The sequence below is a fragment of the Dipodomys merriami genome, unplaced genomic scaffold (assembly GCF_024711535.1).
Source record: "Dipodomys merriami isolate MVZ:Mamm:240054 unplaced genomic scaffold, mDipMer1.0.p SCAF_30, whole genome shotgun sequence".
NCBI classification, from domain to species: domain Eukaryota; kingdom Metazoa; phylum Chordata; class Mammalia; order Rodentia; family Heteromyidae; genus Dipodomys; species Dipodomys merriami.
In genome coordinates, this window is record NW_027204493.1 from 8699578 (window position 1) to 8711155 (window position 11578).

At 43.7% G+C, this 11578-nt stretch overlaps 1 protein-coding gene across 1 annotated transcript in view; it reads left to right on the forward strand.

Annotated features, from left to right (window-relative positions):
* Positions 1 to 7948, forward strand: part of Nim1k (NIM1 serine/threonine protein kinase) — a 51519-nt gene extending 43571 nt beyond the window's left edge. Inside the window, exons 3-4 of the mRNA XM_070040933.1 lie at positions 4908 to 5176; positions 7072 to 7948. Of these exons, the coding sequence (XP_069897034.1) occupies positions 4908 to 5176; positions 7072 to 7821 (1019 nt within the window). The 3' untranslated portion in view covers positions 7822 to 7948. The remainder of the gene's footprint in view (positions 1 to 4907; positions 5177 to 7071) is intronic.
* Positions 7949 to 11578: the final 3630 nt, after the last annotated feature.

Genomic DNA, 11578 nt, shown 5'->3' on the forward strand with positions numbered 1-11578 from the left:
ATACAGTTACTTCTTCCACATTGGGTGATATGTATATTTCTTTCCTTTTGCCTAGTGTCAGCTGTTCCCTCTTCCCCACTCATTCCCTCCCTCCCAACACTGCCATTGAGTTGCTTGGTTTGCTTTGATCAATGACCAGTGCAGCTGATGGGTCCCGCTGTTGTAAGCTTTCTCGTTCCCTCTGTTTCTGTGTCCTCCTCCTAGTTTCTCTCTGATGTGCACATATATGCCATATATGTGGTCATCAGCATGGGGTCATTTAGTAATGATTTGACCAGATGAGTGGAGGTCCTTTGTCTCTCGAGTCTTGTTTACTTTGTCATATCTCCTTACGTTTTGAATTTAACATCCACTTATCAGGGAGACCATGTACCGTTTGTCTCTTTGCTCTTGGCTTATCTCACTCAAAATGATTTTTTTAGTTCTATCCATTTCCCTGTGAATTCCGTTATTTTGTCCTTTCTAATGGCTGCATAATATTCCATTGTATATAGGTACTGCAATTTTTTGATCCATTCATCTGTAGTGGGGCATCTGGGTTGTTTATGGAAACATAAACATAAATATATGTTTATGGAAACATAATGTCTATTGTGAAAAGTGCTGCAATAAACATGGAGGTGCATGTGTCCTTGTATCCTGGTTCCTGTTGTTCAGGATAGATGCCTAGGAGTGGTATGGCTGAGTCATAGGGGAGGCCAATATTCAGCTTTCTGAGGACCCTCCAGACTGCTTTCCAAAGTGGTTGTGTAAGTGGACATTCCCACCAGCAGTGTAATAGGATTCCTCTTTCTCCGCATCCTCTCCAGCATTTGTCATTGGCTGACTTTAGGATGTGGGCCGTTCTGACTGGGGTAAGGTGGTATCTCAGAGTTGTCTTTATTTGCATTTCCTTTACAACCAGGGATGGTAACATTTCCTCATGTGTTTCTTTGCCATTTTTATCTCTTCTTCTGAGAAGTCTCTCTTTAGTTCCCTTGCCCATTTAGTAATTGGTTTGTTGGGTTTGGGAGGGAAGTTTCTTGAGTTCCCTGTATATACTGATATTAACCCCTTGTCTGATATATTGCTGGTAAATATTTTTTCCCAGTTAGCTGGCTGTCTTTCTAGTTTGGTTGCTATGTCTTTAGTTGTGCAGAAACTTTTTATTTTAGGTAGTCCCATTTGTCAAGTCTCTCTCCAATTTTTTTTTTTTTTTTTTGGTCCGGTCATGGGGCCTGAACACTGGGCCTGGACTTTGTCCCTCAGCTCTTCAGCTCAAGGCTAGCACTCTACCACTTGAGCCACAGCGCCACTTCCAGCTTTTTTGTTATGTGGTGCTGAGGAATCGAACCCAGGGCCTCAGGCATGCAAGGCAAGCGCTCTACCACTGAGCCACCTTCCCAGCCCACTCTCTCCAATTTGTTGTGACCCTGGAACTCTGTTTGGAAGTTCCTGCCTGTGCCTATAAGTTCAAGTGTCTCTCCTACTCTGTCCTGCAATAGTTTCAGAGTTTCAGGTTTGCTGTTAAGGTCTTTAATCCACTTTGAGTTGATGTTAGTGCATGGTGACAGGTCTACTTTTAGTTTTCTGCATGAGGCTGCCCACTTTTCCCAGCACCAGTAGTCGAAGAGGCTGTGCTGCTTCTACTGTATGTCTTTGGCTCCTTTGTCAAATATCAGCTAACTGTAAGCGTGTAGTTTATTTCTGGATCTTCTATTCTATTCCATTGGTCTTTGGGTCTGTTTTTGTGCCAGTACCAGGCTGTCTTTGTTATTATGGCTCTATAGTAGAGTTTGAAGTCTAGTACCAGGGCTTTTTAAATGTTTTATATGAGCCGGGCGCTGGTGGCTCACGCCTGTAATCCTAGCTACTCAGGAGGCTGAGATCTGAGGATCGTGGTTCAAAGCCAGCCCGGGCAGGAAAGACCATGAGACTCCTATCTCCAATAAACCACCAGAAAACAGGAAGTGGCGCTGTAGCTCAAGTGGTAGAGCGCTCGCCTTGAGCTGAAGAGCTAAGGGACAGCACTCAGGCCCAGAGTTCAAGCCCCATGACTGACAAAAAAAAAAAATGTTTTATATGATCATATATTTAGGTGATAAGACATGTCATGATTTAACATGAGTTGGGATTATGGAGGCACCTAGGGAGTAGAACTTAAAGCAACATTTTCTGTCTCCACACCTCTTGTCCTGGCCCTGGGAGTGAAGCCTTTGCTTAGAGCCATGAAAATAACAGAAAGCCAAGCACCAGCAGCTCATACCTGTAATCCAAGCTACTCAGGAAGCCAAGACCAGATGATTTCTGTTCAAAGCCAGCAGGGGCAGAAATATCTGTATGACTCCCTCCAGTTAACCAGCACAATGCTGGATGGGAGGCATTGCTCAAGTAGTAAAGCATCAGCCAAGTAATTGTGAGTAATTATGAGGCTCTGAGTTCAGACTTGGTATTCTTCCACCCTCCAAAGGGTGGAAAGAGAAAGGAAGAAAGGCAGGAAGAGGAAAGGAAGGAAGGGGGAAGACCTAGAATTGTGCTAAGGAGAGATTTGTGACAGCAGCCCGTCATCCACCGCTCCTGAAGTGTGAACACTCACAATGCACGTAGCACTGCCGCAGGCAGGGGACGAGGCGCTGTTACAGAAGTTGGAGTCAGTGGCAGGGAGAACCTTTCCACAGGGAGAATATGAGATCGAAAAGTAGAATTTGTTATTCTAGCCCTTATAGTGACAGTTCATTCAACAGGCTTAACAAAACCAGGAGCATCTGGTTTCAGGTAAACAGCTGAACATAATACATCGGAGGGCTGAAAAGCAGAAAAGAGAAGAATGCCCCAGGGACGAAGGCTGGAGTCTGTTTCTCAACTGTCAGTATTACCCGCGCCTCGGGGGCTCGGTGGCTGCACAGTTTGCCTCCCCACTATTCCATGTTGCCTCCACTGGCAGGATGCGCTGGTTCAATCACACACCGGGGAGCCCCTTCCCTTGCCACTGCACACCCCCAGCTGATTTCAATGTGGCAGCAACGCTCCTATTTGGAACCAGCAGCATCTGTATTCATGGCAATAACCACGGCGTCAAAGTTCTCCAAAGCAGTTGTTTTGCAAACAGGTCAAAAGGTGCTCCTTGACCCTGTTCTCTGTCTTTCTTGCCTGGCTGTAACTTCCTTCTTATCTGCCAGAAAGTCTGGCCCAGTTTGAACAACAACAACCAAAGATGATGTTTGATGATAGAGCCAAGGTTCATTTATTCTCTAACAGTCACTATTTTCCTCACACAATTCTTGTTTATTGTAAAAAAAAGAAATGAATCAGCAAAACAGAAGTTAAAAGGAAATTGTCTGTGATTCCCCCAATTAAAATATAACTCTTCTGAATTTCTTTTTGATTTTTTAAATTTAATTTTATCGTCCAGGTGATATACAGAGGTGTTACAGTTACATGTGTAAGATAATGAGCACATTTCTTGTCAAACATTGTTATCCCCTCCCTCATTTTTTCCCACTTTCCCTCCCTCATCCCCTCCTAAACATTTTGAAAAAAACCATATTTTTCTATACAAATATGTATTTTAAATTTCTCCTCAATTGTTACATATTGAACAGCTTATCAATAAATACAGATCAAGATCATTACCATTATTATTATTTTGTATGTGTGCCACTACTGGGACTTGAACTCAGGGCCTCATGCTCTTGCTTGGCTTTTTGCTCATGGATGGTGCTCTATCACTTGAGCCACAGCTCTACTTCTGGCATTTTTCTAGTTAATTGGAGATAAGAGTCTCACAGATTTTTTCCTGCTGTGCTGGCTTTGAATTGTGATTCTCAGATCTCATCCTCCTGAGTTGCTACGGATTACAGATATCGCCTGCCAGTACCAAGCTAAAGTCATCACTTCTGGTGTGCTTTTACAAAGATAGTTGAACTATATACTTCTACTATCTGCTACTTGAGCTGCTGCAATATCACAGAAGCCTTCTTACATACATATATATGTATATGTATATGTAAGCCTTCATATATCTATATATATATATATCAGATTATTTCTTTAAGATGAATTGCTAAGACCTAGTGGCTATGGTAAGGGTGGGGAGGGGGGAAGGGAGAGAGGAAAAGAAAAGAAAAGAAAAACAAAGAAAAAAATTAACTGTTAAAATAGTTAAAGTACCCAACCATCTTTAAAGTCTCAACACATAATACTGAACTGCAATTCACAACCATGGTACCAATTAATCCTTCTGTTGGCAACACAGTGCTGTGTCAATTCCTCCAAGTCTTCACCAACACTATAATCACTGAGTACTGCTGCATTGTGTACTTGATGTTACATGCCAGTAATTGTCAGTCACTCTAGACGGTGTAGGGAGAGGAGAGAGGAGGAGTCGACATGTATAGACCAGTGGGCTAAAATGCAGTACATTGAGCTCAGAGCCCACAGAACCTGGATATTGTGACCATTCCACCCAAATGTCATAGATGTCAGTTCTGCAATTGTTGGACAAAAAGATGAGTTCTTATCGTGGACATGAATTCTGGACACGGAAGGTGAAAAGAGCTCTGGGCTGAAATAAAAGGAGGGAGTGAGGAGTGGCTTTGGTCCTTTCTGGAAAACCAGACAAAGATCACAACTAAACACTCTTGTGGGCAGCAGGACTTAGCATCAAAACTAGTGTGTGGAAGACCTTCCCAGATCCAAGGGAAGGATGCTATAGTGAACCTGAGAATGCTCTTGTTATTTTCATTGATGAGCTCTGAGGACTTGGGAATTACCACTCAACCTCTAGGTCTAGTAAAATAAAGAACCCCATCCAGGACCTTTCCAGTTCTAAATACCTATTTCTCTAAGGTGTGTGTGGTGGGGGAGCCGGGGTGGGCATACCTGTGCTCTGACACATCCTTTGACTTTCATTTATTCTTTTTCCCCAGAAAAGGTGGCCATTAAGATTCTGGACAAGACCAAGTTAGACCAGAAAACCCAAAGGCTACTATCCCGAGAAATTTCTAGCATGGAAAAACTGTACCATCCCAACATCATCCGCCTTTATGAGGTCGTGGAAACCCTATCCAAGCTCCACTTGGTGATGGAGTACGCAGCGGGTGGGGAGCTGTTTGGAAAAATTAGCACTGAAGGGAAGCTCTCTGAACCGGAAAGCAAGCTCATCTTCTCCCAGATTGTCTCTGCCGTGAAGCACATGGTGAGCAGGAGTGAGGAATGAGTCTTGCTTCTGGCTTGGGAGTGTGGGGCCTCCATATCCATTTCCCACCAGCGAAGCATGGCAGCCGCATGGCTCCTCCAAAAGTTGGCAGGAGCTGCTCAGAGAAGCTGGATGAACAGCCCGCATTCACTGGCTATACCCTTGTCTCCAGCGTGTTCCATTACTAGATTTTTCAGCTTCCTGCTGCTTCTTAGTCCTGTTTGGTTACCATTTAACCTTTTGTCCTGTCTCATATAGCAAATCCTACCCATGCTTTATGACCAAATCAATTTAGTCTCTCTCTGTCTCTGTCTCTGTCTCTCTCTCTGAAACCTGCTTCAACCTCAGTTCAACTCACATTGATTTTTCTCACCACCAAGGGAGTTTCTTTAGCTCTGTGGTCTCAGGGTCCACCCAGCACACTGATGCTTGATTAAGTCATTCTTATGGTAGTTCTCTGATTATTTCTTAACACACATCGGGATTCCAAAGCACTCTGCCCAGTTCCTCTAAGAACTTTTGTGCTCTCTCTAGTCTTAGCCAAATTCTTCTGGGCCCAAAGAAGAAATTTACCTTGTACACCTGCTTCCAGTAATCTAGAGAGAGCAGAAGAGAATCTGACAGTACAGGGTATAGACATGAACCCTCAGAACCCTCAGAAGGCCTGTGCTCCCCCCGCCATTCCTTCCAGCAATCTGGGCTCTGAAAAAGAGTGCAGGTGAATTATAGAGATTTCACTGTTTATGTACAAGGACTCTGTTGTGCATTTTTTTTTTTCCGGTTGTGGGGCTTTAACTCTGGGCCTGGGCACTTTCCCTCAGCTCTTCAGCTCAAGGCCGCTCTATCACTTGAACCATTACACTTCTGGTTTTTCTGTTTATGTGGTGCTGAGGAATGGAACCCAGGGCCTCATGCATGCAAAGCAAGCGCTCTACCCGAGCCACCTTCCCAGCCCTGCTGTGTACTCTTGATATAGCACCATATACAGTTCTCACCTTAGTCTCATGAAGTGCTTATCGGTATCATATTTTACAAAGCAGGATAGTGGTATTACTATCAAAACTGGTATTTTGAACCTAGAATTGATGTGCTGGTTAGGCCCCAAAGCATGGATTCTTACCCCAAGGCACGCAATAGGAAAAAAGTAACATTGAACCATTTCCCAAGAGCCCTTAGGACTAAATAGATCAAGAGTACTACGAAGACTGGATCCAGAGTGCAAAGATAGGCAGGGGTACGGGCTCACAATCTGCCATGGGACCTTCTGCAGCTATGGAGAGAGGCATGGCTAGAGGCTGGGGGAGAGCTCCATGCCTTCCTGCTCCTGGCCCAGCCATTAGCTCACTCAGAAGAGGCCAGGAAAGACCCAGCCTTCCTATTTCATTGTATTTTTAATAGAGTTTTATCAGATCTGGGTCTTATTTCTGGTATGAATTCCTCTAGATTGTGCAGAACAAATGTCAACTGTGACTCTACAGAAGAATAGAAACTTTGGTCTGTTTTAAGGGGAAGTTTTTTTGTTGTTTTTGTCAGTCCTGGAGCTTGAACTCAGGGCCTAGGCACTGTAAGCCTCTCTGTGCCCAAGGCTAGTAAACTCTACCACTTGAGCCACAGTGCCACTTCTGGCTTTTTCTGTTCATGTGGTACTGAGAAATCGAACCCAGGGCTTCATGCATGCTAGGCAAGCACTCTACCACTAAGCCACATTCCCAGCCCTTAAGGGGAATTTATAGGGACTACTCAGGGTTAGACGTTAAGACAGAGATTTAAGTTGATCCCTATTAAATTTCTGTCATAACTCTGCCATCATCACCTAACCTCAGAGCAAACACTACTCATTATTTTGATATTTTACTACAAAGTTGACTCTTTCCCCTCTATGTCTTCTTCCACAGCATGAAAACCAAATTATTCACAGAGACCTGAAGGCAGAAAATGTATTTTATACCAGTAGCACTTGTGTGAAGGTGGGTGATTTTGGATTCAGCACAGTCAGTAAAAAAGGTGAAATGCTGAACACCTTCTGTGGGTCTCCACCCTACGCTGCACCTGAACTTTTCAGAGACGAGCACTACGTCGGTGTGTATGTGGATATCTGGGCCTTGGGTGTGCTTTTGTACTTCATGGTGACAGGTATGATGCCGTTTCGGGCAGAGACTGTGGCCAAACTAAAGAAGAGCATTCTTGAGGGCTCCTACCATGTTCCCTCGCATGTATCCGAGCCCTGCCACCGGCTCATCCGGGGAGTCCTTCAGCCCGTACCCACTGAGAGGTATGGAATCAACTACATCATGAACAATGAATGGATGCAAGGGGTGCCGTACCCCACTCCTTTGGAACCTTTCCAACTGGATCCTAAACATTTGTCAGAAACGAGCACCCTCAAAGATGAAGAAAATGAGGTGAAAAGCACTTTGGAACATTTGGGTATTACAGAAGAGCATATCCGAAATAACCACGGGAGAGACGCTCGAAGCTCTATCACTGGAGTCTATAGAATCATTTTGCATAGAGTACAAAGAAAAAAGGCTTCAGAAAATTTACCAGTAATGATACTACCAGAACCCAAGGAAAAAGACCTAAAGAAAGGGTCCCGTGTCTACAGAGGTATAAGAAACACATCTAAATTTTGTTCAATTTTATAAACTGCATCAGACTCTTGGCAATTCACCAAGATCACTGTTGCTTTTTAATTATTTTTCATATACGACTTGGGTGAGGACATTTTTGTAATTTTTAAATAAATTTAAATTTGAGATATGCATTCTTCCCTTACAGAATATATAAACCCAGATTCTGTCTTGATTTGACATCTTGTCTAATTCTCAAATTCCAGCATTTATTTAACCAAGAACTACGAGATGGCACTCGTGGCTCATACCTGTCACCCCATAGCTATTCAAGAGGTTGAGATCTGAAGCTTGAGGTTTGAAGCCAACCTTGGCAGAAAAGTCTGCAAGATTCTATTTCCAATTAGCTAGCAACTGGAGACATGGTTCAAGTGGTAGAGTGCTAGCCATAAACAAGAAAGCCAAGCTCAGGCCCTGGTTCAAGCACTGGCACTGTTAAAAGTGTTTATTACCCACTACATATTAGGGAAAGTATAAGATGCTGAGGACAGCAATGAATAAGGTAGCCTAGAATATTTAGTAAAGGATAAAGGCACCAACCACCATATGTAATTTTTCAAAAGAGAAATATCAAATTGAGTGATAGATGCTGTGAAGAGAATCCAAATTGGTGGATGTGCTCTTAGAAAGTTTTTGCTTTAGCTCTTCGAGGAAGGCTGATTTGAGTATTGGCAGACATACTGCAGACAGGAAAGCATTCTTTCACTGCAATCATTGAAGGAAAAGTAGGAGTGACTCGGGAAATACCAAGAATATGTGAGGCAGATAGGGGGTGTGTAGACACCGTTCCCCCAAACTTTGCATAAGACAAAGGCTTCCAAGTAGAGTAGTTTGGGGAAGTGATTCCACAGCACAGGAGTGAAGGACACAGGAGACAAGGGTAACCGATCAAAAACACATTACAAAGTTGTTACAAGTGCCTGGGCTTTAGCCCTTCAGGTCTTTCTGAGGAGCTTTTTGCAACACATTTTAGATTTCTGCCCAGGGAGTGAAAGTGGAAAGCCTATTCTCCATCATTCGTCACCTGCCAATGATACATCACCTGTTCTGCATGTTTAGATTATTCCACATGAGTGCCAAGTGGGTTCCCCAGTCTTTCTAGGTCTTTCTGTCAAAAAAGCCTGGTTGCAGAAAGAGTACACCACCCCGGTGTGAGTCAGGGAATGGCCAAAGACCTGCCTGAAGCTATCCAGCTTTGCAGGGAACTGGTCATTGTTTCAGTGACTGTGGAAAGCAGGATGATGGGAAAGACCTGAAGTATCTCACAGAAACGGGGTGGCACAGCCCACCCCAGCCCCGCCTCCACTCACAAGGGCCCCTGTGAAGTGCATTCTTTCAAGGCGGTCAGACAGGCAGGATTCAATGCAGATTAGTAGGAGCTGCATGCGTGGTTCTCAAGCTCGGCCTCAGCAGCAGTACCTGGAGGGTGTGGGGAGCCATGCGAGACCCCACCCTTAGGTTTTGATTCAGTGCATGTGGGCCTGGAAGGATTTGCAGTTCTCACTAGTTCCCAGGTGATGCTGATGCTGTTAGTGAAGGACTGGGTTTTGAAACCAGTGGAGACTCTATTACAGCTGGTCCTGAGGTCATCATTAATGAGTGCCCACCTGTTTAATCATTCACCTTGTTTCCCTCACCTTTGATCAGTCACATGACCAGACTTCAACTTCTCCAAGAAAGGATCAGAGTCCTTAGTTGCCTTGTCTTGTTAGGCAATAATTGCCTAACTGCCTGTATATATGTACGTATGTATGTACGTATGTATGTATATCTACATACATAATTGTGCACAAAAGTGGCATACCAGTGAATCTCTTGGGTTCCCGGAATATTCCTCTTTTGCTCCTTCTGATAGTCAGGGTCAATAATCCCCATCAATATAATTCCTTCTTCCTCTGCCCGCTGGTCCATTGGTATGAGTATCTCAGCTGACCACATGCTAGGCATGGCTTCCCATTCACTAGAAATCTTTATCAGGTTCCTCAAAGTATCCCCCTGCCTCCTAGGAACCAAAAACCTTTCATCTTGTCAAATCCAGCTTGTAGGGAAGAAGAGTACAAAACCTCCAAGTGAGCCACTGATCATAATGGTGAGATGGGTCAATCCTACCTCCACCCATTCATTTTGAGAACTGTTTTTTTGACACCAGGAAACATAAATGAGACCTTGTTAATGCATGCCTACTGATTCCAGGAGGACCCCCCCAACAGTGCTCATTATTTATGTCTGGGCCTTAGTTAAGACATGTCACTGTTTTATCTACAGAGCAATGGCTGCTCTTGGTATCGAGGCATATGGTAAAGCAAGGGGATCCCATGGCACATATACACTGCCCTTCCTCCTTTATAAAAATGTGGTGTTGAAGCAAGGTTGTGCAATGCTGTAACAAATCAAGTATATTCTAAATGCTAGCATGATTGTGTTTGAGGACTCAACGCAGGCAGGAAAGGCAAACCCATCTCTTGACAGATGTCGATGCAATGAGGATGAATCACTGCTGTGCTCATGTGACCTTATGACTCTATGGATCTGATGCCTACATTATAAGCTAGCAGTTCTATTTGCTTAGTTCCTTGGTATCCCAGAGTGACATGCTTGGTCTCTATGAGAGCTCAGTAGCAAACAAGACCTGAATAGGTGTCTGATGCAGAGGGTCTGACCTTACTCCAGGATCCTGTGCTGTATGTAACCTGCTGCTGGGGCTTGCCAGAGATCCCACACAGTGCTCCTCACTTCCATGGACATAGTCTGAGTGGCTCCTCAGTTTGTGCCAAAGTCCGAAACTGCCTTGAGGTTATTTTGTGAGATCTACCTGAAGTAGGAGTCTTGATAAATGGGTTAGAAGAAAATGGTGTGTAGACATGTGTATGTGACTGTGTATACCCTACCTATATCTTTTAGTGCTAAGGGGTGAAAGGAGAAAAAAAAGTGTCCTTTACTGTGGAAGGAATCTCTAGACACAAATCAGCTCATTGGTTCTCTAAGCCCTTCATCAATGTGACATGCCCAATTGTTCATGACGATTCCACCCACTCTGGCACGATAACTCTAACTAGGGCATCAGGAATATTTGTTGCTTCCTGACAGTCAAATGCTTCAAATGCCATCACAGCATAGTGGCCCAACATGACATTCTGCAGAATGTCAACAGGACCAGGGCTCTGGGACCTCTCTTGTGGCATGTAACACGAGCTTTAACATTACTTTGCGGTGAGAGTGAATGAGAAGTACTTTTTATCCCAGAGGAATATACAACTGTCTTGATCCTTTCTGGTGGAAACACAGAATGCATTTGCCAAATCAATAGCTGCATATAAGATGCCAGTAAAGACATCTACCAGGACAGCTAAAGAAAGTCACTACACTCATCCACTGTCCTCCTGCTTGTTTTCAGGAATCAGATGGTAAATTAAGTGAGATTACAGTGGAGCTTATTATTCTCGTTGCTTTGTTTGTTGCTTTTATTTTTGATAGTGACACCAATAGCTACGCTTCCGCATGTGACTGTTCACTATTTGCTAATATGGCTGAAGGAGTTTTTCTGTGATTCTTCCTCCCATATGGCTCTTACTACAGACCCAGGGGCAATGTATATTTAACCCAAATACATACTTGAAGATTGCAGAAAAAAATCCTAAAGTAAGACCCATTATGAGAGTCTAAGGTCAGACTTTCTTGATCACCTGGTTTTTCCATCTACAGATAAAACCATAATGGTACACAAAAATTCTTGATATGTTTATTATTATGCTTTTGAAAGCAAGGCCTTTCC